The 25,298-nt window shown below is 36.8% G+C and overlaps 1 protein-coding gene across 1 annotated transcript in view; it reads right to left on the bottom strand.

The window, feature by feature from the left end:
- KLF12 (Kruppel like factor 12) overlaps positions 1 to 25,298 on the bottom strand; it is a 290,638-nt gene that overhangs the window by 179,908 nt on the left and 85,432 nt on the right. The window contains exon 2 of the mRNA XM_027844571.1: positions 239 to 785. Coding sequence (XP_027700372.1) covers positions 239 to 785 — 547 coding nt within the window. The remainder of the gene's footprint in view (positions 1 to 238; positions 786 to 25,298) is intronic.

Below are 25,298 nucleotides of genomic sequence, written 5' to 3'. Positions count from 1 at the left end.
TATATTAAATAACAGATATACAGATCTGTGTGTATGTGTTTTACCACTCATCACAGCCCCAAGTAGAATGTTTACTGGCTCAGATGCATGCTTTTCTTATTTAAATTAAGACAGAATTATTTTGGAATGGAACCTTCACCAAAGCAAAGGGCTGTAGGCCCCAGGTGGACTTTACTGCAATTATTTTTAAAGCTACCCTTGGACCTAAAATAAAACTTGACCTCTTTCTTTGTCTTACCTTTGACATGGCTTCTCCCATCCTCCAGCAACGGCACTACTATAGTGTTGTTCATATTCCCAGGTGACCGCACTGCCGTATAGACAACAGGCACCGACTGTACCACCACTGGGATGCGGTGAACATGACTCAGTTTGTTAGACTGTAAATTCATGGGGCTTGAAGGTGGTACTGGATGGATAATGTGCAAAAACTGCTGGCCTCCCACACCAGATGCAGAGGCCACAAGAGGCCCTGGAGTTAATACTGTTGGCGCAGATGATGCTGAAGATACTGACGTGATAACAGTTGGGGATGAGGCTGGACGACTAGAAGACGATGATGAAGTTGACGTAGAGGAAGGAGAGGAGGCAGAGGCTGTCATGGAAACTGGGGAGGATGAAACTGCTGTAGGGGATGTCCTGGCTTTGTTTATGGACAAGTCCACTGGCTCAGTTTGTGTTTGGAAGTGATCTGTGGATAACGAGTCCTCCGGGGGTTCCGTTTTCATGTTATTTAACAAGAGGGGAACAGCTTCCATATCCGGGTAGTTGTGGACGTTTGGAGACTGTGGAGGAAAACAGAATATTAATTTCTCTTTTTTGCCTGTACCTTTTCATAGGTATACGATTAGAATATGTGAATGTTTACTTTTCTTCATATTTCTATGAGAAATCTAACATTTCACACAGCCTATCAGAAAAGCTCAGGATAATGTGCAATCTCAAAAATAACAAGAGGATGATATATTTCAATCAAACTTCACATAGAAATACTTACTTGATTTTAAACAAGATTTTCTTGGTTCTCTCAACTCACATATCACCATATGGACCAAAAAATAAAAATTGAAGATAGAGCAGAGAGAAAACGCTAAGATGTTTCTATTTTACACTCTGCAAGATACTGCCAGGATATAAGTTACTACCTGGAAATAAATAAAGCAATTAGGGAAGTGCAATAACTCTTTCAAGCCCCATGAGTACTACTGAATGCCAGGGAAATATAAATTACTAAATACCCTGAAAGGTGCCTAACTTAATTCTAGATTATAGCTTATATACAAAACAACATGGTGGGACTAAACTCATAAACGGAGATCATAAAATATTGTTACAACATTTAAAAAAAAAAGAATACAACTGTGAAAACACGATTGTTTACACGCAAAAAAGGAAAAGAGCCTCCAATTAAGTCTTACTCTGATGCCTCACTGTGGTATACCTGTGACCACGGGTTCTCTCATGGGTTATAACAGTGGAGCTTAAGTGCTGGCAGGTTCTATCAAACTGAAAACATTTCTAGTCCAAACCCAATGAGATACTCTTCAAGTCTTTCACTTGAGGACCAAATTGGTTTCATTCGCAGGGGCTCTTTACCAAGCGATGAATGTTTTGGCCACAGAAACCCCACAAAGATCATGGATTATGTCAAATGGCTGTGATCTGCATTGGTTAAGAGAGAAACTATACAAATAGAATCAGGGATTCTGGACATGAAGAGATAAGGGAGGCCCTTGTATTAGTAATTTTTGTGAGAAATAAGACTATTGCCTCCAATTGTGAAGGGAAGGAGGAGGAAAGTTATCCTTTAAGTGTTTGGTAATTCATAACAATGTCGCTTATTAGTTTAGCCATTAAGAAAAAAGAAAACTATCTTGATTTCCCAGTTTATTTTAATTGCTGTAGCTTTTCAAGAGTAAATGAATTCATTTTCTTTGTAAAATGGCAACAAAGCTCAGATTCATTGATTAAATGTTAGTCCCTTAATGTATCTCCTAAAGTCTAAGGTCATCCAGCACATGTAAATTGGATGTGGATCTAAAATTTAGCCTGCCCAATTTGCCCAAGGCTAAGTAAATGATTCATAAATTGGTCATTTCCAGGACACTCACACATAGTGGGGCCACATAATTTGTTCTAATGGATTAGACAAGCTCAAAGGTTTGAACACCATCCATTTTGGTCAGGATCATATATACTTGGCTTCTGACATCTTCCACTGAATTAAGAATAACAACCTCAGCCTTCATTATGATAGCAAAGCAACGATGTTCAAAATGAAATGAAATTGGTTCATTTTACAATTTGTTTTGAATAAGAAGTACTATTCTCTAAAACTGGGATACTCTTACAGTGATAGAATATATTTCGGTAAAACATGGGATTCTTTGTTTCTGTAAAAACACAGCAGTTCAAAACACAATAGTTACAAGTATAATATAACACAGAATTCAACTTCCCAAAATTAAAAATAGAAGAAGAAAAAATTGAGGCTGACAATGGTAACAGATCAACTAAAAATGGAAATGTGTTGGTGGTTTATTGTTATTTTTTTTCTTCTAAGTTAGCATGATTACTTCCGCAACCTTACACATTCAAGATGAAATCAAAATGAACTATCTAAAAGAAGATATTGAAGAAATTTTCTAAATAAGGTTTTAAGATTTATTCTTGAAATGTAGAAAACCAATTGTTTTATAATCTTTTCAAAAGCACTTAAAAACAAAAATCACAAATATCACATCACACGAGATTTTTTTCTTTATAAATAAATAGCATTGTCTAGTATTTTCTAATCAAAATAGTACTCTATTTTTGCAACTTAAAGGTCTTTCTAGGTCTCCCCAGTACCTGTTCTCTGTCTGTCAATCTCAAATTTACCCTGCATTTGTTTCATAAACATTTTGAATATACTTATCTGTATATATGTTTACTCCCCCTATAAAATGTAAGCTCCATGAGGTCAAGAATGTTTTTTTTAATCTTTGTATTCCCAACGCCTAGCACAGTTCCTGACATGTAATAGGCAGTTAATAAATATATTAATGCATTTTCAGAATGACTTTTTAAAATCCCTTATTTTTAGGTTATGAATTTAAACATATCTAGAAGAATCTCCAGTCTGCTTAAATGTGCTTACCAACATCTTCAGATTTCTAAATAATGTATTCTAGATCCTTTGTAAACTACATCACTCAACTGAATATACTTTGACTTTATAGCTCTGATTGTGCCTTTTCATGTTTCCTCGGCAATAGATGTGACCAAAAAACTTAATATAGAACAAAACAGTAGTTTTCACCAGAATTTTTCTTTTGCTTCCCCATGTTTATGTCCCTAACACCTAGAAGTCACATGTTTTACATTTGTTTGCAAACAAATGAGCATGGCTTGATTTTTCATCATATCAACACTGGGTCATACATGAGGGGAGGGGAACAGGAAATTGCCTTAAGAGATCACAACAATGTAAGGTACAGATGGGCTGGCAAATATTAAGCTTGAGTCTATCTATGTCTGCCTATTAAATACGACAGAGAATATTATACTCCTTAAGAAAACCATTCCCCTCCTTACTAAGAATCTATCCTTTGGAAATAGCATCAAGAATCTTACTGATAGACAGTTTCTCTTCCTTTTATAATTTTTCAACAAGAGAGTAGGTGTGTCCCTTTTACAAGCATTTTTGAAATCTTAGAGAACTGGGTTGCTTTTGTATGGACTCAGGACCAAAGATAGAAAACAATTATATACATGAGGAGGGATGAATATAACCTTTGAACTAAAAAAAGTGTCTCATTTGGTATCTTGGGCAGATTATTCATGGATCCCTAACCACAAACATAAAAAAAAAGACACATGCTGGTTCTTTTTTCAAACAGGGTTGAAATATGGCCAGAACGTTCAAGAATAACATTTCTACAGAAAACAGGGACAAAGGTCTTATTATATTAGCCCTCTGTTAGCACAGTGGATATAGTATTATGTCTTGGCAGCCCATACTAATCTCTTACACTGTGAAATATGGTCAGCAAAGCCTACTAACTTTAACTTTGAGCAAACTATATACATTTATACATCCTATATAATGATATAAAAAGCGGTTTAATGAAACTTATAGCAGATCCTTAGTCCTTCAAATAAAAAGTAAAAGGTGCTGCAAGGTTATTTTTATTGCATTCCTTTTTCTTCTTTTTGAGTGGAAGGTGTGCCCTAAATAATTATTGATAGGGTCCTAAATACATATTCTACACAAGAAGCTATAGCAGGTGAAAAATGCACAAAGGGGAAACAAGGAAGAGAACAACAGATTTACAGAAAGGAAAGTTTAGACCAGAGGTGGGGAACCTGGGGCTACCAGGTCTCATGTGGCCCTCTAGGGTCCTCAAGTGCAGCTGAATCCAAACTTCACAGAACAAATCCCCTTAATGAAAGGCTTTGTTCTGTAAAACTTGGACTCAGTCACAAGGCTGCACCCAAAGACCTAGAAGGCTGCAGATTCCGCACCCCTAGTTTACACCATAGAATGAGAAATGGTTAGAAGAATGCCTTGAAGCTGAATGACTCATACATATTAGACAAAGTGAGAGAAAAGTCTGGAGCATCATCATAAGAACTGAGTCTCTAAGAAAGGAGCTGAAAAATGTAAAAAAGTGAAGAAAGTGTTATGGATGTAAAGAAACACAGAATTGCTTCTTTCTAAAGTTTATTCTCTAGATAAGTAGCATTCCCCAAACATCTGCTATCAAACAAACGGGGAAGGAATGAGTACTAGCCATGTTAAAGCAAGGAATAGTTTGGTCTCAGAATCCAAGACGTTTTTACAGTCTCATAGATTTGGTGCTACAAGGAAATCTTAGAGGTCATGTGTCATACCAATTCCTTTTTTTTTTTTTTTAATGATGTGTTCATTGCCAACACTTCAAGCATCTAATCAGTACGTGAGAAAAAACATTAGTTCTGGAGACAAAAGATTTGAGTCTCACATTTGGGCTCTGATGCTTAATAGCTACCTGATCTTGGTCAAGGACCTTAACTATTTTGAGCTTCACTTTCCTCGTTTATTAAATGGTAATAATAATACTTGGACCACCAACTTTACTGGGTTTTTGTAAGAAAAGAAAATTTTAAACTTTTATGCTGAAATGATCATATATTATTAAAGGAATGCTAGATTATTATATATTACCTCCAAATCATAAACTGAAGACTACTATTTTAGTAGCAATGACAGTGGTAAGAATTGGATTTGAGCCAACTGGAATGAGCACAATTAGGCTCGCTTTGCAATAAATTATATAGTAAAATAACCTTAAAAGAGCCAATAAAGCTTGAATATTTTATGAGATAACTATACAAAGAAATCTACATACATGAGAAAGCTACATCTTGACTGGGTAGGAGGGGCTTTGAGTAGGAGAGGAGGGTTAAATGAAATCTGACAGTAACCTAAAATATAGCTAAAAGTATAAGTATACTTCTACTAAGTACATTTTTTCCATAGTTCTGAAAGTAAGTTTTGAAAAAAAGTTCTAAGTCAAATTGTAAGAGCTGGTTTAAAATAATTAAATTATTCTAACCAAAAAGTAAACCTTGTAATATTACTGCATCCTTATCTCAACATACATTGACTCTTAATTTGCTTAGTGACTGATTTTTAACATGAAGTTACTGTATTTTAGGGAAACATAATATGGCCCTTTTCTCATGAAGGAATTATTTTTAGTGTAAATTAAAGAATTTAGAATTAGTATTTATTGAAGAATTATCATCTGCTTGTAATCCTGTTTTTATTTATTACTTCATACACATTTGCTCCTTGTTGAATAGCAAATGTTTATACCATGAACAATTTATTATTTCTCTATGAGTGGAAGGTATTTTGTTGTTCCCTTAAACACCACCCCCCCGCAAAAAAGAGAAAGAAAATGAAACCCCCTGGTTTCAGGTATCACACTTTAAACTGCTAACCCGCATAGAAAATACATAAACTTTTTGAAGTCAGGTTCTCTTTGATTTTGTCTTTTATACACTAAAACTACCAAAATGACTTGAAAAAAGAGGGGCTTAATATCCGATAATGATTTAATAAAGTTTGATGAATAGAAGCGCAATCAATTTCCTAAGCTTTTGGGAGCTGCTTTACAATTTGCTCGTAAAAGTTTTGTATGACACAAGGAATTTATAACTAAAATGAACTAATATTTCTTTTGTTGTGCTAATTTTTATAGACTTTGACAACACCTTGGACATGATTGCAGTAGGATAAAATCAGAGATGGAAATTAAAGTTCTGAAAAATTGTCCTCTAAAAGGTCATGGTTTAGAATTGTGAAGACCTGAGCTCTAGCTTTAGCTTTGCCACTTTCTGAATTTGTGGTCTGTAGTTGTCACAGTCATGATGAGCACATTTCCTTATTTGTACATACAAGTACTTAAATGAATCTGTGATCTCATCAGTCTGGGCACCATCATCAATAACTCAATCCATTCATGCCTACCCTTCCTATGCAACTCTTATCCATGTCTTCTAAGTGTGCCACAGAGAATCCAACCAACAGTACTTGGGGGATGGGGGAGGGCGGGATCCATCTGTTTCTCTTAAAAAGCTTGAGAATAGTAATGGAATGGCAACTGGTTATTCCATTGATTTTTCTTCATTCTTGCCACATAATCAGCTCATCTTTTCTATTCATATATCCCTTTGATGGTATCCTTTATACTACTTTTCCTTTATAGTTCCTTATTTGCAATGTATCACCCCACTACCATCTGGGTGGTCCTCACTTTTAATTCTCTAGAACTTCAAGTGTTCCATGACTAGTAGTCATACACCAAGCATGGAAGAATAGAAGTATTAAAAAAAAAAGTGCCTTTATTTTGGGAAAAAGCTTGGGATCATTAAGGCCTCCTTGAGGATAAGGAAAATACTGTTTTTTGCATTTGTATTCTTAGTGTCTGGTACATAATAAGATCTCAATAAATTCATGTGGGTAATGCTATAAACAAGAGTATTGGATTCAGAATAAGCAAAACTTCCTAAATTAAAATCCTGACTCAGACACTTACTGGCTAACTCAGTTTCCTCATCTGTAAATAGAGGGTTGGAACAGATGGCCTTAACTGTTTTGTTGCCTTGAAGTCTCTCTCTCTCCCTCTTTTTTTTGGGGGGGGGTGGGGGCTAGGCAATGGGATTAAGTGACACAGCTAGTAAGTGTTAAGTATCTGAAGCCGGATTTGAACTCAGGTCCTCCTGACTCCAGGGCCGATGCTTTATCTACTGCACCACTTAACTGCCCCCTTGAAGTCTCTTACAGCTTGTGGTCTTATGATCTTGTGAACTGAACTAAGCAGTTTTCCAAAGGTACTCTCTGTCTTCCTTCTGTTCAGTATGGTTCTCTCTCTCTCTTTCCTACAAAATGCAGTTGAAAGGATAATCTATATAGTCTGTATATCTATCTGTCTATATATCTATGTGTGTGTATATGTAGATACACACACATACACACACACACAGTTTACTATGTACACTATTACATGTTTGGATATTTATATATACCAATTCACACACTAAAGGACAAGCTATGGGTTGTTAATTCAACTGTATCTCACAATCTACATAATCACTATACAGTGATTATAGCTTTCATTGATCAAACTGTAAAATAATTGTCTACAAACAGCCACACCATAAGGTCCTCAACATTTATAATAAATCCTTACCAAATTTAAACTTTGACCTATATTTCATCCACGATAGTGGCAACTACTTCAGTAAATGAATGTCTAATTTATGCCACATCTTGTATTAATGATTACAGGATCATCAAACAAGATTATCTTTGTCATTATATACTTCGTGGTATCTCACACAATTTTGACAAATACGTGGGAGACACACTGCTGGAGAACACATTTTAAGCTGGCCTCTTCCTCTAATGAATCAAATGGTTTTTTAATAGTCAACAAAAATGAGCACGGTGGGATCTTGTGTTCTATACATCTTTCAATCAAGTGTGAGATGGTAAAGACAGAGTCAACTTTGGAATTTCGCTTGCAAAAGCCTGCCTTTCTACTGCCCTCATCAAAGGTGACCACAAAGTGTATATATGCTATTTTCACAAAAATAGTAAAGGAAGTATATGGGGCAAAAGTTAAGGATGTTCTCGTAGCCACTTTTCTTTGGTAATAAGCCACTGGATTTTGTCCATGCTTTGCTATCTTTCCCCTTCTCCAGATGTCTTGTGACGTGATCTCTCAACACCCTCAAAATTTTGTCACCTTCACCATGCACTTCTCTGCAAGTCTAGTAGAGTCCTGATGCTTAGCCCAGCTTTGTTTTCTTTTGTGGCATTTCCAAATCCTCTAGAAGAGGAACTCTTAATCCCGAACCCCTTTTCAGTGTCATGGATTCCTCTGGCAGGCTGGTGAAGCCTGTGAACCCATTCTCAAAATGATATTTTTAAATGCAGAGAAAAATACGCATAGGATTACAAAGGAAGTCAAATAGACTGAAATGCAGTTTTCTAAACATTAAAAAGAAAAAAAAAACCTCCTGGTTCTCAGTTAAGAACCTTTGCTCTAGAAAGATATCTGAGACTGATGTGAGAGTCCAAATATGGTGGTGCTCTGTTCAGGATGGTGAAGAGAGTTTTCTACAAAGACTTTGGCAGATGTTTTCCATATTTTGCTTGCTCCTCATATGCCCTCAGGATTACTTTCCTTAGTTGTGTTTTGTAGGAAGATTTCTTTAAGTTGGTTTTTGTTCCCATTGTTTCTCTTTGTTTTATGATGCATAACAGATCAACCTATTTCTGTATCTTTCACCACAGGATTTTATACATGACTATATATTCTCACCTGGTGATTTCCTTTCTCCCATATTTCTCTGGTTGGCAAGTAAGCCAAGAGTTTCCTGACTAAGATGGTTTTTAGCGGCTTTTGATCTCCTTGTTCTGTTCCCTTTTGTGTACTCTCTGGCCACATTACTGCAACATGAGAAAATGCTACATGGAACTGAGGGTCATTTAACATTTTTCTTTGTTTCATGAATTGTTATGGCTAAAGAATTCATTACCAAGAGGCCAATCATGGTCAAGTAAGCTGGTCCTTAGAAAGCAAACATAATCTTTGGCTCAGACACTTACCAGCTGTATGACCCTGAGCAAGTCACTTAACCCTGTTTGTTTCAGTTCCTCATCTATAAAATGAGCTGGAGAAGGAAATGGCAATATTTTTGCCAAGAAAACCCTAGATGGGGGCCACAGAGATTCAGATACCATTGAAACAACTCAACAATTCACCACACCAACAACAACAGTACTTGAAGGTGTTCCAACAGAGCAGAACTTGACAGGTCATTTCCATACCATGATGAGGCACTGTAGAGGTCTTCTTAAAAAGCATATGGCCTATAATGTTTTTCTTTTTCAAACTTAACCAATTATATAGTTTAAATGTCACAGATACAAAATTATTTATGTTGTTACACTACACTTATCTTTAAAATGGAAATAACAGTACTTGGAGCACCTGTTTACTTTCCAGAGTGGTTGGTAAGATCAATTAATTAAGTATATGAAAATGTTCTCAATGCACTAAAGCTTTGTATGAATAATCCTTATTAGAAAGGAAGATATTGATAATGTCATATAGATTAAGTCATGCCATATACATGCTTTGTCATTATAAAGCACAGAATCCAAGTCCATTTTTTCAATAGCACTCAAAAAGCATTCATTAAACTTCTGTTGTGTAGAATACAGATATCCAAACATAAAGAAAAAAGAGTACATGTACTCAAGGAGCTTGTGTGTAGGTTCAATAAAATTCTATGCAAATTTTGATATATTCCCATAATTGCAAATAGTAAATAATTTCCATATTGCAAATAGTAAAAGGCAAAGTTCACATGCATTATAGCTGAATCAGACCCCTTCAAAGGTTTGCCTAATTTAAGAATGTCTCAAGAGATAGTTCTTCCACACTCCCGTTATTAGTGAAGACATGGCAATTGGCTATGGGTTATCATACGGTGCCCATTTTTAAAGGAGTTTTATTCTTTCCCACTACATGTAGAAACAACTACAAAGTTATTGCCAGGCAATAAGTAATCAAGGTTTCTGGTTCATGTTTAGGAGAGGAAAGGAAGACGAGTAAGAATTAGCCCAAGTGTTTTCATTAAAACTTCTTAATAAAATTTATTCAAAAGACTAAAAAGCAACAAGTTTGTTTTTAGATCAGAGTCACTGCTTTGCACCACTGTTCACTGTTTTGACACTGAACACTTCCACTGAGATCAGTCATTTCCATATATGGTTTCTATCTTCTTAGACCATAAACTGAATCTATTGAAGGTCACATTTCAGATCCACCTGAAATCAAACTCTCAAAATGGAAGCTACTGATAACATCATTGGATTAAGCCATACCATCTACATGTTTTGTCATTATGAAGCACGTAGAAGACACACTGTGGAAACAAGTAATAGAAAAGAAGCTACATTCTGGAAATACCACATAGAACCATAAATCAATTTTAATCTACATCACTTAAAACCATAAAATGGGTTGTTTTGGTAAGAACAAAAAAATGTACTGTATAAACTTACATGAATTTTTGTGACTAGTTATTGTAACACTCCACTAAAAAAAATCAACATCTTCCTTCATTTAGGAAAATGCTGAGGGCATTGAGGAAAACATCTTTCTTCCCTTTTGTCGGCAGTACATATAGTAGCCTCATAGTTTTGCAAACATTCCTCCTACTCTTCCTGTAATAAAGGAGACAAATTTGAAGGCAGTAAAGGAATGACTCATTTAAGAGCTGGGAGTTTGACTAGGACACATCTTTCCACAGTTATAACATTTTGAAGCTTGAGTATGACCTTGCCAGTTGGCATTCTGATATACTGTAAACTACAATATTCTGGAGAGAAGTTTGCCAATGTGCAAACTTGGTAATACACTTCTACAAAGTATGTGACATTATATGAGTCACTAATGTGATGCTGTAGTTTTTTTTTTAAGTATTATACATTGAAATATAAATAGTAGGACCGTGGCAAGTAGAATAATTTTCCTCATGACTCATTATTCAGTGTCCCTTTAGAGTACTTCAGTTTGGGGTCCCACAATTAAAACTGGATATGGATAAGTTATTTTTAGGGAGTAGAAAGTAAAAAAAAATAGTTTTTAGAAAGAGCAAAGAAAAAAGTAAATAGAGACTTGGGAAATATACCCCTAGAGAAAATATTAAAATTAATCAGTGCTTCCCTCTTCTCAATTCTTGTATGTATGTATCATTTGTTTGATACAAATGCCACTGTTGTTAATGTTAGTGTCTCTTTTCACCTGAGCTCAATAGTTAAGCTCCCTGAGAACAGGAGTCCTTGGCACTGGGCATAGTGCCCTATGACAACTACTACTAGATGATTTGTTTTACTTTAGTTTATGTATCTTAGAAGGAAATTAAATATAACTCTAATTTATAAACTTTAGCTCATTTCTATAAACATTTATTAAAGTCTGGTGACATGCAAGGTATTATGCTAGGCACTTGGGATACCAAGTCTAAAGCAAAATGGCACCTTCCTAGGGCAGTTTCCACTGCTTATGTACACAAGAAAGTACAACTAAAGTAACACCAAATACTTTAGGAAGGACATAGTTCTAATAATTAGGGGGCTCAGGGTGACAGGAGGATCTTGTAAAAGGTCGTACCTCACTTGGACCTTGAATAAAGCCAGGAATTTCACTAGGTGAGGATACTTCAGACTTGGGAAATCAGTTGAGGAAAGGAATAGAGGTGGGAAATGAAATGGCACATACAGGGAACAGCCAGTTGGAGTATTTGACTGGTACACATAGTGGATGAGGGTGATTAATACAAAACAGAGCAAGAAGGATAGAAGTCAGGCATTTAAAGTCTGAGTTGTATGTAAAGGCTGAGGAACTTGTATTTCATAAAAGTAGTCATTAAAGATTTTTGAGACAGGGTGGGAGATGATATAGATCTGTACTCAGAATCCGTGTTTTAGGAATATTTTACAGCTATATGAAGGCTGGATTTTAATACAAAGAGAATGTAGGCTGGGAAAACAATTAGCAATCTGTTTAGAAACAGTTCAAATGAAAAAGAGGTAGTGTGGTACAGTGGAAACAACACTGGTTTTGGAATCAGAGGGCCTGGGTTCAAATCCTGCCTCTGATACCTAGTTCCTCTGTGATCCTGGGCAGGTGATGTAACTGTTTTGGGTCTCAAGTTCCTCAACTATAAAATTAGGGTTTTGTATTATATGGGAAGAGGAAGGAGGGAATGAGCATTTTTTAAGTGCCAGATACTATACTAAGTGCTTAATAAATATTATCTCGTTTGATCTTCACAACTCTGTGAGATAGTTGCTATTATCTCCACTTTACAACTGCAGAACTTGAGACAGACAGAGGTTAATTAACTTACCCAGGGTCCAAGAGCTAGTAAGTGTCTGAGGCCACATTTAAACTCAGTTCTTCCTGACTTCAGGACTCTATCCACTGTGCCACCTAGCTTTTAGGTCCCTAGGCTTCTCAAGTCCCTTCTGGCTCAAAATCTATGATCTTATTACTTGAATCAAGGTAGAAACTATGAGTAGAGAGAACAGTAGAGATGTTGTAGAGGGAAGAGTGCTAAGTCTTGGAAAGAGATTAAATGTGGGACTTAGGAGAAGGAAGAATCAAGGATGTCCACTGTTATACACCCAGGTGAATGGAAGGATGGTGGTTACCTAAACAGTGATGGAAAAAAATGGATTTTGGAGGAAATGTAAAGAGCTCTGCTTTGGAGACATTGAGTTGGATATCTACGCCTGAATGGGCAACACAGGACTGATCAACTGATTGACAGAGCAGCAGCATGTAAACCAAAGGAAAAAATGATATAAAATGATAGCTTTAAGGGATTGGCAGGGTCAAGTGAAAGTTTTTTGTTTGTTTTTTTAAAGGATAAGGGAGACCTGGATACATTTGTAGATACCAGAGAGGAATAAGCTGAGACTGAAAAAAAGCAAAGGGGTAGTTTGACGAAGGAGATAGGAGGGAATTCAATCAAGAGAACAAATGAGAGTTAGCTTTGGCAACAAGAAGGTTTCCCTTCTTCACCAGGGACTGGAACAAAGAGAGAGAGTGGTGGAGGGCCTCTACTTTCACAGTAAAGCAGGAAGCTAGTTCCTCTTCTGAGAAGGACTGGGGAAAGAGGCAGCATAAGAGGTCTAAGGAGGGAAGGGAAAACGATTGTCACGAAAAGCATTATAGAAAATAAATCAGAGGAGTTTGCCGTGCAGCAATGAAGGGCCAGTAGAAGTATATAAATATATATAAATATATATATATAACATATCTATATCTATATATAAAAACACATATATAACATCTGTTTGTAGTGAACCCAATTAGCACAGATGTGTAACCTTGAGGACCAATTAGCAGTATATAGTTTAATGATTATTTTCATGATTTTACAGATATGGAAACTGCTGCTAGAACTGGTAAAGCAATTGTTCCAGGTCACAAAGCTAGTAAATTTTGCTTCAGGAATTTGAACTCAAGTCTCCTAATTCCAAGGTCATGGATCTTTCTAGTACACCATAAGTCCTACAGCCTAATGAGTGATTATAAGGAATAATTTGTTTAAACTGCAACAAGATATATCTGCATTAGCTGCTGGGAGATTATCTTAGATTTAGTGAAAGCACTTTGACATTTTTCAAACCGAGTTTTCATTTATGGGATTTCACTTGGTCCTTAGAATGAATCTGTGTGATAGAGCAGGCAAGGTATTGTAACGTTCAATCTACAGGTGAGGAGATTAAGATTCAGAGAAACTAAATGAGTTGTCCAAAATCTCATAACTAGTAAGGGGAGGAGTTGGAGTTTAAATCCAGTTCTTCTGAGAACCTGCCCACAGCATTTCTGGCTAAAGCTGATGCTTGTCCTAATAAGAATGCTTTTAAGACATTAGAATAAGGAGTTTCCAATTTGAAGAAAGGTAGACCAGGCTTCTGAGAGTCATGCGACTGGGCAGAGCTTTGTGTATAACAAGTACTCAAAAAAATGCTGATTGAATTGAACTGTACTCTCTAAGTTCTTTTTTTTTTTTTGCTAGAGATTTCCATATAACCCAGCAAATCATTTTATTAGGTCAGGTTGCTGTTGTTTTTTTCCCTCAGCGTATAGTAAGAGCCTTTGTTTAATATAAGATATTTGATTTTCTGGAAATGAATAATCATCTATCCCTCAGAATTCAGTACTTGCAATGAACAACGGTTCTCTCAATCTTTAGAGAGAATTCTGTTTTGTCTCTTTTTGCTTAAAAATGCTATGAACAAAAAACTAATCCTACACAAACTATATCTACCTCTGCAGTTATTGAAATGAGTATAGGAGAGGCTGGTAGTAAAACATAAGAACATAAGTTTTAATAAGAAAGGCCCTAGTGTTACAGGAGAGAAAGGAATTCTATAGTATCTGAGACATCATAACAATAACTCATTTCTATAGCACTGTAAGATGCCTGAAACATTTTCTTCATAATAACCCTGAGGAGTAGGCACTCATGTTTTGTAGATGATGAAATTAAGGCTCAGAGTAGGAAAGTGATTTTTACTAAGATCACACAGCTAAAAAACGTCAGAACTTGAACCCAGCCTTCCTGACTCCAAGTCCAGGACTCTTTCTACTATAGCCAATAGTGGCTAGTGGTAACACAACATATTTTACAGATCAGTGCATTGTCACTGTGAAAAGAAAACAGAAGACAGACTGACTGATGGGGTAATTTCGTCCAGCAGCATGTGAATAAGAACAGAGAAGGAGGATGTGGAAGTAACTTGGCATCAGTGTTTGGCAAGTGATAACTGAGGAGAAGATAAAGGAACAAGGGATAGAAGAGTAGAGAATATTTCAGAGCTGAATTGGTTAAACTAAGGCTAAAGACTGGAGAGGGAGGAGAGAATGGTCTGGGGAAGTACTGAGGGCTGGTGGCCATAGTGACAATAGAGAATAGTTTTAGGAGAAGCAAGACACAGCGAAGAGGAATGATAGGTTATGATCAGATAAAGGCATTTCAGGGCTCTGAAGGAAGTAGAACAATTGTGGGTGTTGGCAAGAGTGAGCGTTTGACCACTACTTTGTGTAGCAGCAGTGAAATGTTGAAATGAAGGTACAGGTCATGGAATGGAGTAGACTGAGGGATGGGGAGGTCAGGGTGTTCAGGAAAACTTCAACACTTAGGTTAAAGTCCCCTAATACAGGGGGCACAAGTTGAGTTGGAGAAGGAGATTATAAGACGTTGACTACATTCATTGATTTAGAAATCTGGGTTGGGAGACAGTACAAAATAGTCACCAAGACACGGATTGGGTGAAGAATTTGGATAAAATGAAACTCAAAGAATAGGCTGTTGAGTGATAGTGACAGATGGAGAATCTCAAAGTGATAATAAGGAACAAGAATATTCTGACTTCCTCAATGGGACCACTGAGTCAGGGGATACGTGGATATGTGACATGAAACCGGTATCAGAAAGGATGACCACGGAGGGATATGTTGTCTGTTTGGTGGGAGCTGATTCTCTGGTGCCAAAAGACTGAAGGAGCATGAGAAAAAGGAACGTGGGCCTAAAATGAAGGCAGGTTTGTTAATTATGGGGTAAGAAGTCCAGAGGGCACAGTAGAAAGGATAGGAAGATCTGACATAGGATCCTGGAGGGCTGAAATCGAGGTGAATGGGGAAGGAGAGTGGAGAAGGGTCATGGAATTACTTTTAAATAGGAATCATTAGTTGGATAAGAGTGTCCTAGAGCTTGCTAACTAATGGGACAAAGAATCCAAACAGAGTATTAGCAGATGGCAGCAGCTGTGCTGAAGAAGGCAGATAAGTCGGATGTTTAAGGTCATAATTCCGTTTCAGTGTCACCATGGTCACAGTTTTAGTTCCACTGTGGTCAGCCTCTTAGTGTAATTCCAGCTTGGTCTGCTTCCTGATGATACATCTCACCCTGAGTCCTTATGTATCTCTCTGTTTCTATCTCTATCTCTATCTCTGTCTCTGTCTCTGCCCCTCAGTTCTTCCTGGGCGAAGAAGACCAGTCTATCTCACAGACATTTATCCCAATTCAATTTCATCTGGTTTGATTTGCCCTATTGTTCCAACTCTTCAAAGTTCTATTCAATTTGACAAACATTTATTAAATACTTACCTTATACAAATATATTGTGATGAGTGCAGAGGGAAATACAAAGTTAATGAGACAGAGTTCATGCTCAGTAGGGCTGGTTATGTTATCCAGTGTAATAGATATCTCTCCAAGCTTTATTTTTCCCTCAAATTAGGTTCAGATGCTGTCTGTGTTTCCATTAAGTTGTTAGTAAAAAAAAAAAAATACTGAATAGTACTGGCTGAGAGAATTCAGAAATTAATCATGTACTAATACCTTGCAACAATTTTTCTATTGCTGTCTTTAACTGTTATTTAAATCTTTTCTTATTTAACTTTTCACATATTTATGTTCTCTCTTTCCATATAGATTACAAATTCATTGAAGATACGGAATAGGCTTAAAGGTTTCTTTGTTTTATTCATCATGTCTAACACAGTGTTTCCTACAAAATTAAACTCAATAAATATTTGTTTATCTGATTTGATATAATCACACATCATAATATGATATAATTTAATTTAACTAGTTATTTGTTTAGCATCTACTATGTGCAAGACACTGTTAGTGGGCATAATACAAAGACCAAAATGAAAGAGTTTGTAACCTCTAAGATCTTACAAGGAGAGATGCACTGTATATAGAGATAGGTAAATGCAAAGTGTATAGATTAGTAAATGCTGCATAAAATACAGAAAACAATGTCATCTGCAATTAAAGTAGTTAAGAAAGACTTTATGGAGAAAGTATCATTTGAACAAGACCTTGAGTAAGAGGAGAGGTCGGCAGAGGTGGAAAAAAAGGAAGATCAAAGGATCAAGGGACCTCAGAGGTTGTCTAATTCCCTTACCTAAGTTTATAAACTAAAAGCCCTGAGAGGTTAAATGATCTGTAACACAGGTAGCAAGTGTCAGAACAGGGAATTAACTGAAGTCAAGGCAAGTGACTCCAGGCTCACATTATTTCAGCTGCATCACGTAGCGAAAGAAGCACAATGAACAAAAGACATGGAATTGGGAATAGGGATATAATAAAAGGCCAATTCTAAGAGAAACAAAGAATTTGTGTTACATATTAAGGGAATTGGATATTAATGGGAGATGAAATACAGTTGTTGAAGTAGATTATAGAAGGCTTTGAATGTCAGACTAAGAAGTTTGGCTTTGATCTCATTGGCAGTAGGAATCTAGTATAATTTTTTTGAACAGGAGAGTGAAATAAGAAAAACAGCACTGTAACAAGATTTAATTTAGTGTGGTATTAGGTGTGCGTGTCTGTGTATAAAATCAAGTGGGATGTGATGAGGTTCTGCAGTAGGTGGTGGTGTGAACCTAACATATACTATGAAGGATGAATCAACAAGGTTTGGCAACTGATTAAATACAGGAAATATAGATGAAATGAAGTCAACAATGCCTCCAAGATTTCTAGCCTCAGAAACTGGGGGGGAAAGTTTGAGGTACCATTGAAAAAATTTCAAAGTTGAGAAGGGAAAATCAATTCAAGGAGAAGAAATAATGGATTTAGCTTGGGATATATTATGCTCTAGTGTAGAAGTCTGGTAGGTCCTTGAAATACAGGGCTGGATCTCAAATGAGAAGTCAATGAGAGAGTAAAAGGGTTAAAGTAAACCAGATTAAAATAACTTTTTAAAAGAAAAAAGTAAACAATAAAACTATTGTTCTTTATTAAATGATATGGTCAATTAATTTTGCTCAAAAGGAGTAAATAATATTGAAGAAGATCATGTCACCATTGTAAAACTCATTGAATTAATGGTAACATTCTCTTAAAAAAAACTTGGGCATTTCTTAGAAAAAGATAGTTCTTAAAGGCATATATATTTGAACTATGCTTACCTCTATAATCTCTACTAACTAATGTGATAAAGTCTGCAAAAGTTTTCCAGATATCCCGGAAGATAAGATTATATTTCTTCCAATTTCATTATGTTTACACGCTACACACATCGATCTAAAGCTATTTTCAACTTTTCACATGAATGAAAAGGAGCATAACTGCTGATATACTGAAAATACAATTATGGATAAGTTGTGAGGCACAGCACTATCTTCCTTGACAAAGTTTCGTGCTCGGAATAACTGGGCTGCAACATTGATGCAGCTCCATATTGCAAACAGCCAGATCATGGTCAACAGCCCCTGATGCATGTGCTTGAACCTGAATGGGAATAGTCTACATGCAAATAACAGAAACTGACTATAGGTCAAAGTGCCACTGATAAGTACCCTAATACATGATTCAAGGAATCTGTTAATGTAAGTTACTTGGATACCAGTCATATTAAGAAGGACACCTTGCACTATCCTGCCTTCATACCTTTGCTTGCAATATTCCCTTTAACTAAAGTGGACTCCACTATATTTCATACCTCCTTTCAAAACCTTAGTCATCATCACATAAGTAGCTCAAAACCCCACCTTCCCTGTAACAGCTTCTATGATCTTGTGAGCCCAGTCAGAAATGCCCCCTACCTTCTCTGAACTCTACTCAGTATTACTTCTACTGCACTTATCATATCCAGCCTCATATTTCAGTATCTGAGTACATGTCTTATCTCCCTTACCAGATTATAGATTCCTCAAGGGCAGAGACTGTCACATAAATCTAAGTACCCTCCATTGCACCTTGCATAGAGTAGGTGATCAATAAATGTTTCTTGAATGAAGGAATGAATCAATCAATAAGTGAATCTGTGCTCAAGCAAGGCAGAAGTCATGCACTCCCCGAAGCCCTGTAAATCTCTTGGGAAATACTCCTTCCCTGCCTTCTTTTTTTTCCAATAAGTGTACATAAACAGATATACTTAGGAAAGGGGGAATGAGAGAAACAAAACTAACATAAATAAACAGAAAAAGACCAGGACTATACACCAGAGGGAAGCAAAAGATGCCAGTTCAATCAGATTGCCTTCTTTCTCAGCCACTACTCTCACAATTGGAGTGTCTACGAAAAAGATGTAATGAAGACAGGCCCCTCCCCCTCCCTCTTCCTTAGTGCCAGAGTCCTGGCTTGAATTCTATACACTACTAACTCTGATGGAAGAATTAAATAAACATGGCCACTTCACAGATTCAAATTCCATACTCAATTATGCATTGCTGTGCAACAAGTATGACAAACAGTTGGTGTTTTATCTCATATTGTTTATTTATGAATATATTCAAAAGCAAATTTATTGATTATGATGTTGTTACATAAATCATTTTTTCACAAGGAAAAAATGCAAACATTTAGGCTCAGCCCTATACTTCACCGGGATTACTTGCTCACATCTGGTTAATTTAAAACAAACCAAATAGCTGAATCACAATCAATTTATTGCTTAACATGCATCTGCAATGACAATCCAAATGGTCTCCCCTAAACCCAGATTCACCCCCATAGCTGGTGTGTCTGTGTGTATGTGTGTGCGTGCACGTGTGTGCAAGGTATATACATTTAGTAGTTTATATTTATCAGCACCATCAACAAGTAGAACACAGCACCTAAGAGGTGGGGGTGAGATGCATTGCAAGCCTAGTACCAGCAATTCACATTCCATTTGGAACACTGGGTGGGTTAACTCTTAAATGTACTCTGTTGTCTAAGTACTGCTGACTAAGCAGTCCCTTTCCCCTGTTGCCAACACATTCCAATCTGTCTTCCATTATATTGTTTCCCCATTCCCAATCATCTAGTCTTCAATGCCAGCTGCATGCCCTTGTTAGATCTTCCCAAACCTTCATCCCTATTCTATCCACCATTCTCTTCCCCAAACATAGATCAACCTGGTTCTAATTCCAGTCTACTGTGCCCTTTAGAATCCAAGTTCTCTTTCTTAATAAATTTGCTTATAGCATTGAACTTTTCAAATAACATTCCTTCAGACTATTTGCTTTAAGCAAAATCTCACTGGATCCCGTATCCCTCACAACACTCTCCAATGGAGGTAATTCCTGCTCCCAATTTCCCCCTCTCACAGGACCACAAGAAAGGATTGACATATCTGCCCCTTGTAAGCTATTCTTTCATTATGCTTGTTAGTTCTTTCTCATTCCAAGTCCACAAAATCCATTTATACCACACCCTACCCATCCATTCTATAACCATCTCCCAACATCCAAGTCACTCTTCCAACTTCCTGACTGATTTTAGCAAATGTCTTATGAGGTCTTCTTGCTCCCATCTCTTGCCATCATCTTTGGATACTACAATATGCATTCTGACAACCATACTAACATTCTAATCACAAAATTCTTCAACCTTTTCAAACATAAAGCTCAACTTTCCCACTCCACATGACCTACATATTAAAATATATCTTAAATTTTAACCTCTCACAAACAACATCATCTCTGTAACAACAATGATAATGATAGTAATAATGGCCAGCATTTACATTAGTGCCAATTATGTACCAGACACTGGGCTAAGTGCTTTATAAATACCTCATCTGATCCTCACAACAACCCTGCAAAGTAGGTGCTGTTATTACCCCCATTTTACACTTGAGGAAACTGAGGCAAATAAATCATAAGTGACTTGCCCAAGTCACATAGCTAGTAAGTATCTGAGGCCAGATTTTAAGTCAGATCTTCCTAACTCAAGGCCTAGTATTCTGTCCACTATGCCACCCAACTTCTTCTTCTAAGGTGTATTTAATATGAGTTAATTAATTGCCTATTATGTTCAATACACTGAACTTTTAATTTAATTTGCCATTCACAATCTCTTATCCATCTGCCTCTCTTACTCTCACTTATACTAAGCCTTGATTTCACTCTTTTTGTGACCTCTAGTCCTTTAACACTTTCCTTTTCTCCCAGTTCATCTTCCCATTCTGGTTTTATTTGACTTCAGATCTAGCCATGACCCAATTGTCTATTATTTTAATGATTACTTTCTGCCACCCTATAATAATCAGTTTTACCTCTCACTACCCAATTTCTCTACTCCTCTTCCTGGCCTTTTGGGTATCACTGGAAAAGTCACAAAATCAAACCAATTCCACTGACTATAAATTTATGATGCTCACAAATTTATGCTCCTTAATGGGTTGTTCAGATTCCTTCTATTTTACTAACTCCCCACAACTGTTTTAAAACTTCTCTTCTTTCAAATCTCCTATGACACCATTAACCTATATACACTTATAGCATATGACAGCCTCCTACCTCCCTGAGAATATTTAGGATATTTTACATGAGAATTAGCTCAACCTCTTCTACTCCTGAACACTTGCTGGCAGCATCACCTACTACTCTTTCATCTATCCATAGGGGGTAGTACCCCTACTTGGATAATCTATGTCTGGGGCCTGGATCCTATCTTGATCACTCTCCCAGGTCCTCTATACCTTTGCATCAGCAATCATTCATCTCCTCTTCATCTTCAGACTTTCCTGCTCTACCGACACCTTCTTATTTGCCTACATGCTCAGATCCACCCGATTCTAAACCATTTTGCTCTGTCCAATTATTGTCCTGTCTTTTCTCTAACCCCTTCTTGAAATTAGTTACCTAAACTTCATGAATCTGCTTTATCACCTATGCTTGTCAATCCTTTGGAACTTGGTTTCCTTTCCAAATACTCTGCTGAATCTGACCTCGTGGTGGTCATCCAAACTGATCACTGCATTTAATGAAATGCTCTTCATCATTTAATTCTCTGCAGCTCACTACTACTAACATCTAAGGTAGCTGATGAATTAATTCCAAGAAAGGACATTGTTTTTAAATAAACTATACCAGCATTAAACTATTTCAGTAAGCAAAAGTGAGTATTTTGGAGGGGAGTCCGAGGCTGAAAGTAGGCAAATCCCTATGATGATTAGCCATTTGGGTTCAGAACACTATGAGAAGACAGTTGCCCAATATGCCCATTCATGAATGGTCGCTAGATTTCACTTGCATTAAAAATGTTTTATTTCTCTGAAAAGAAATGCCCATTTTTCAAGATTGGCCTTGCCTGTATACTGGGGGATATATTTTACTTAGCTTTCAAACTAGTGAAAATGGTGATTTTTCTTCTTTACTCTAGGTATTTAAGGGTGAACTCTTAAGAATAAAAGCTATAAAAGTACAAATTTACACAACTGACAAGAAGCCAAAGAAGAAGATAATAAAGAAACAAGAAATAAGTACTCCTTCAAAGGGCATAGATGACAGAACGAAAGAAAAGCCTCGGAAATGCACCAAATCGCCTATGCCTGAAGTCTTGGTAAGTCTAGGACTTGATTAAATATTTATTAAACACATGTACCTGTGCCAGACACTGTGCTAAATGCCAGGATACAAATGAAATGCAAAAGCTGTCCCTGACCTCAAGGAGCTTACATTCTAATGAGAGAGGCAACACGTACAAGCACATGCAAGCTATGTATAACATGGACACAACGTAACTTTAGTGGGGCAGCTAGACAGACCAGGAAAAGAACTGTTGCAGATGGTGGGGCTTGAGCTCAGTCCTGAAAGAAGCCCTGGGATTATAAGAGTTGGGAAAAAAAGCTTAGAAGGGATAACATTCAAAGAACGGAGAAGGGAGACGGGAGATGGGATATTCCATGTGAGCAACAGCAAGTAGGTAAATGCACCTGATCCATACAGAGAGTAGACAGAGGGGGCTGATGAGTGAAAATATTGTTAAGGGAAGAAAGGGCCATAAATGGAACATAGAAGTATACTTGTACCGCCAAGTTTATTAACTTAGAAATTATCTTCATACTTAATAGTCAACTCAACAATTTTCCAGAACTTTAATAAGTCATCCTATTAGCCCAAATTCATCAGTGACTATTCTTATTAACCAGAAAAGGCAATGAGAAACTTTTTCTTTGGAGGGGGGGTGGGGGAAGGGAGAAATATATGGATATGGGTGGGCGCACTCTCTTTTATATGTATTTCTCTTTTATCCAAGAGACTATCTTGAGAATTGAAAAGACTGAAGTGCACTTTTGGATAGCAGTTTAAAAATGTCATATTTCAATACATAAATATTTAGAGCACAAATAATACTTTCCTTTGCCATGTAACATATTCAATGAGAATGCTTCCTCTTTCCTGAATAAGAACACTGACTCCAAGCTGCTTTGGGTAAAGGGACCACTTAGACTCTGTTCACATTCCCACACCATATGGATGAGTACAGCCCCCCAAACGATGACAAACAAAGGAAGAATGGGGTAGATAGCTATGTACTTTATTTTCTATAATTATTTGCAGAGAAAGATTAATTCTCCAATTAAATCTCAAAAGGCACGCCAAAATGTTTTAATAAAAATAAATTGAGTTCAATATTAATGATGTTGATGAGATCCTGTTATTTTACCTATTGTTCTTTACAAATAATGATCTAAGCCTATTAACAAGACATTTGTAGGTAAAATAAACCAGGTAAACAGCAGTGTGTTCGACTCATTTCACAAACAGAAAGGACCTAATGATTAGAAGTGGAATTTTATTTTGTTGTTATTGTTGTTCTTTTGGTATTAAAATTATATCAATAATGTATTCTTAGATAGCCTTATTGAGTGGATCATTAAAAATATATTCATTAACCAAGACTCTTAAATGATAGCAGAGGCAGGGATTTCTCACAAGCATTTTGAAATTAAAGATTCATTGAGACCTTTTTTCTTAGGTCATAGTCTTTCTTTGCTTCTCAGGGTAAACACTCCATCATTGCTTTCATACTCTTCAAAGTGATTGTTCATGGGAAACCAATGTTCTTCTTCTCCCTCTCCCTCTTTCTCTCTGTTTCACTATTCTTTTTTTGCATACATAGTAGATGCTTGATGGCTGCAACATGAATGATCTCTGTCCCCTGAAAGTAGTAATCATTTTTTTCTGGTTAAAATACCAGAACTCCTAATGGGGTGCTAGCAATAGCTACATTTCTGCAAAATCGAAGGATGTGTAAAGAGGATTCTGGATTTTGTAATTCTAGGTCATAAAATCATAGCTTATTACAGAGCTAGAAGAATACTTTTGAGATCGTATCATTCAATTCCACAAATATTTATTCAATGCCTACTATCTATAAGGCAGCATGGAACAATAGAGCATTGGCCTCAAAGTCAGGAAGACTTGGGTTCTAACCCCACCTCTGACATATCCAGGCAGTCACTGAAGTTCTCATTGCTCTATGCAGCCCTCCAAGACAGCAAGATGCAGAGAGGTGGCTCATCTATATGGGGAAAGGGAATTCCTCCCTGTACCAATAAAATCACAGCTCCAATCCTTATCTCTATGTACAAAGCACAGTTCTAGGCAATGGGTACACAAAGACAAAAACAAAGTATTCACTCTTCGAGGGGTTTAGATACTTCTGAGGAGAGCAGAAAGGAGAGGAGATAAAATCCTGACATACATAAGCAAAGAACATGGATTTAATGATGACCTTAATACAGAATATATTTAGAGCAGATGCTTGCATTGTAAGGTTATCGCCTTCAGATATGGGGTGCCAGATTTTCATTCATTCACTACCTCTCTGATTTGGACTGAAGTGAAAGGGGTGGTTGTGATGTCTATTTTTAAACTATTTCTCCAAGGAATTCTTCCCCTCCCCACCCCTACACTTAACCACTGCCCCAACCATAAACACATATTCCTGAGAAACTGCTTTGGTAGCCCATGGATATCCTAGAGAACCCTGAACCCAGGGTCATCTGGGGGTGGAATCCAAAGGAAGAAAGAGAGAAGAAGTGATAGAAACATCTTTACTGCTACCACAATCTGAATTCTGGTTTGTTTTTTTTAAAGTCATCCATTAAACTATTATAGATGCTAAAACCCTAATGTTCAGTTAACAGTTTAGTAAAAATTAACTGATAGCTAAGGATCAACCAAAGGGACATTGGGAATGGGTGTCTGTCAAGGGACTGGAAAAAGTGCTGTGAAAGAGGGCAGAAAAATGCAAACTTTGTCTACTTCACAGGTTTTACTAGGCCAATTCACTTCCAAGGAATTGAAAAGTCAGGACCACAAATAGCAACACTTCAGTGACGGGCAGAATTCTTCATCAGGTAAGGCTGCAAGCCTAGGTCTTTGAAAAGGCAGGAATGAGAGAGTAAACGTGTGTGTGTGTGTGTGTGTGTGTGTGTG

Source organism: Vombatus ursinus, unplaced genomic scaffold (genome assembly GCF_900497805.2).
Source record: "Vombatus ursinus unplaced genomic scaffold, bare-nosed wombat genome assembly UNPS02014942.1, whole genome shotgun sequence".
NCBI lineage: Eukaryota > Metazoa > Chordata > Mammalia > Diprotodontia > Vombatidae > Vombatus > Vombatus ursinus.
The sequence above is the reverse complement of the archived record's forward strand: the minus strand, read 5'-3'. Positions and strand labels throughout refer to the sequence as shown.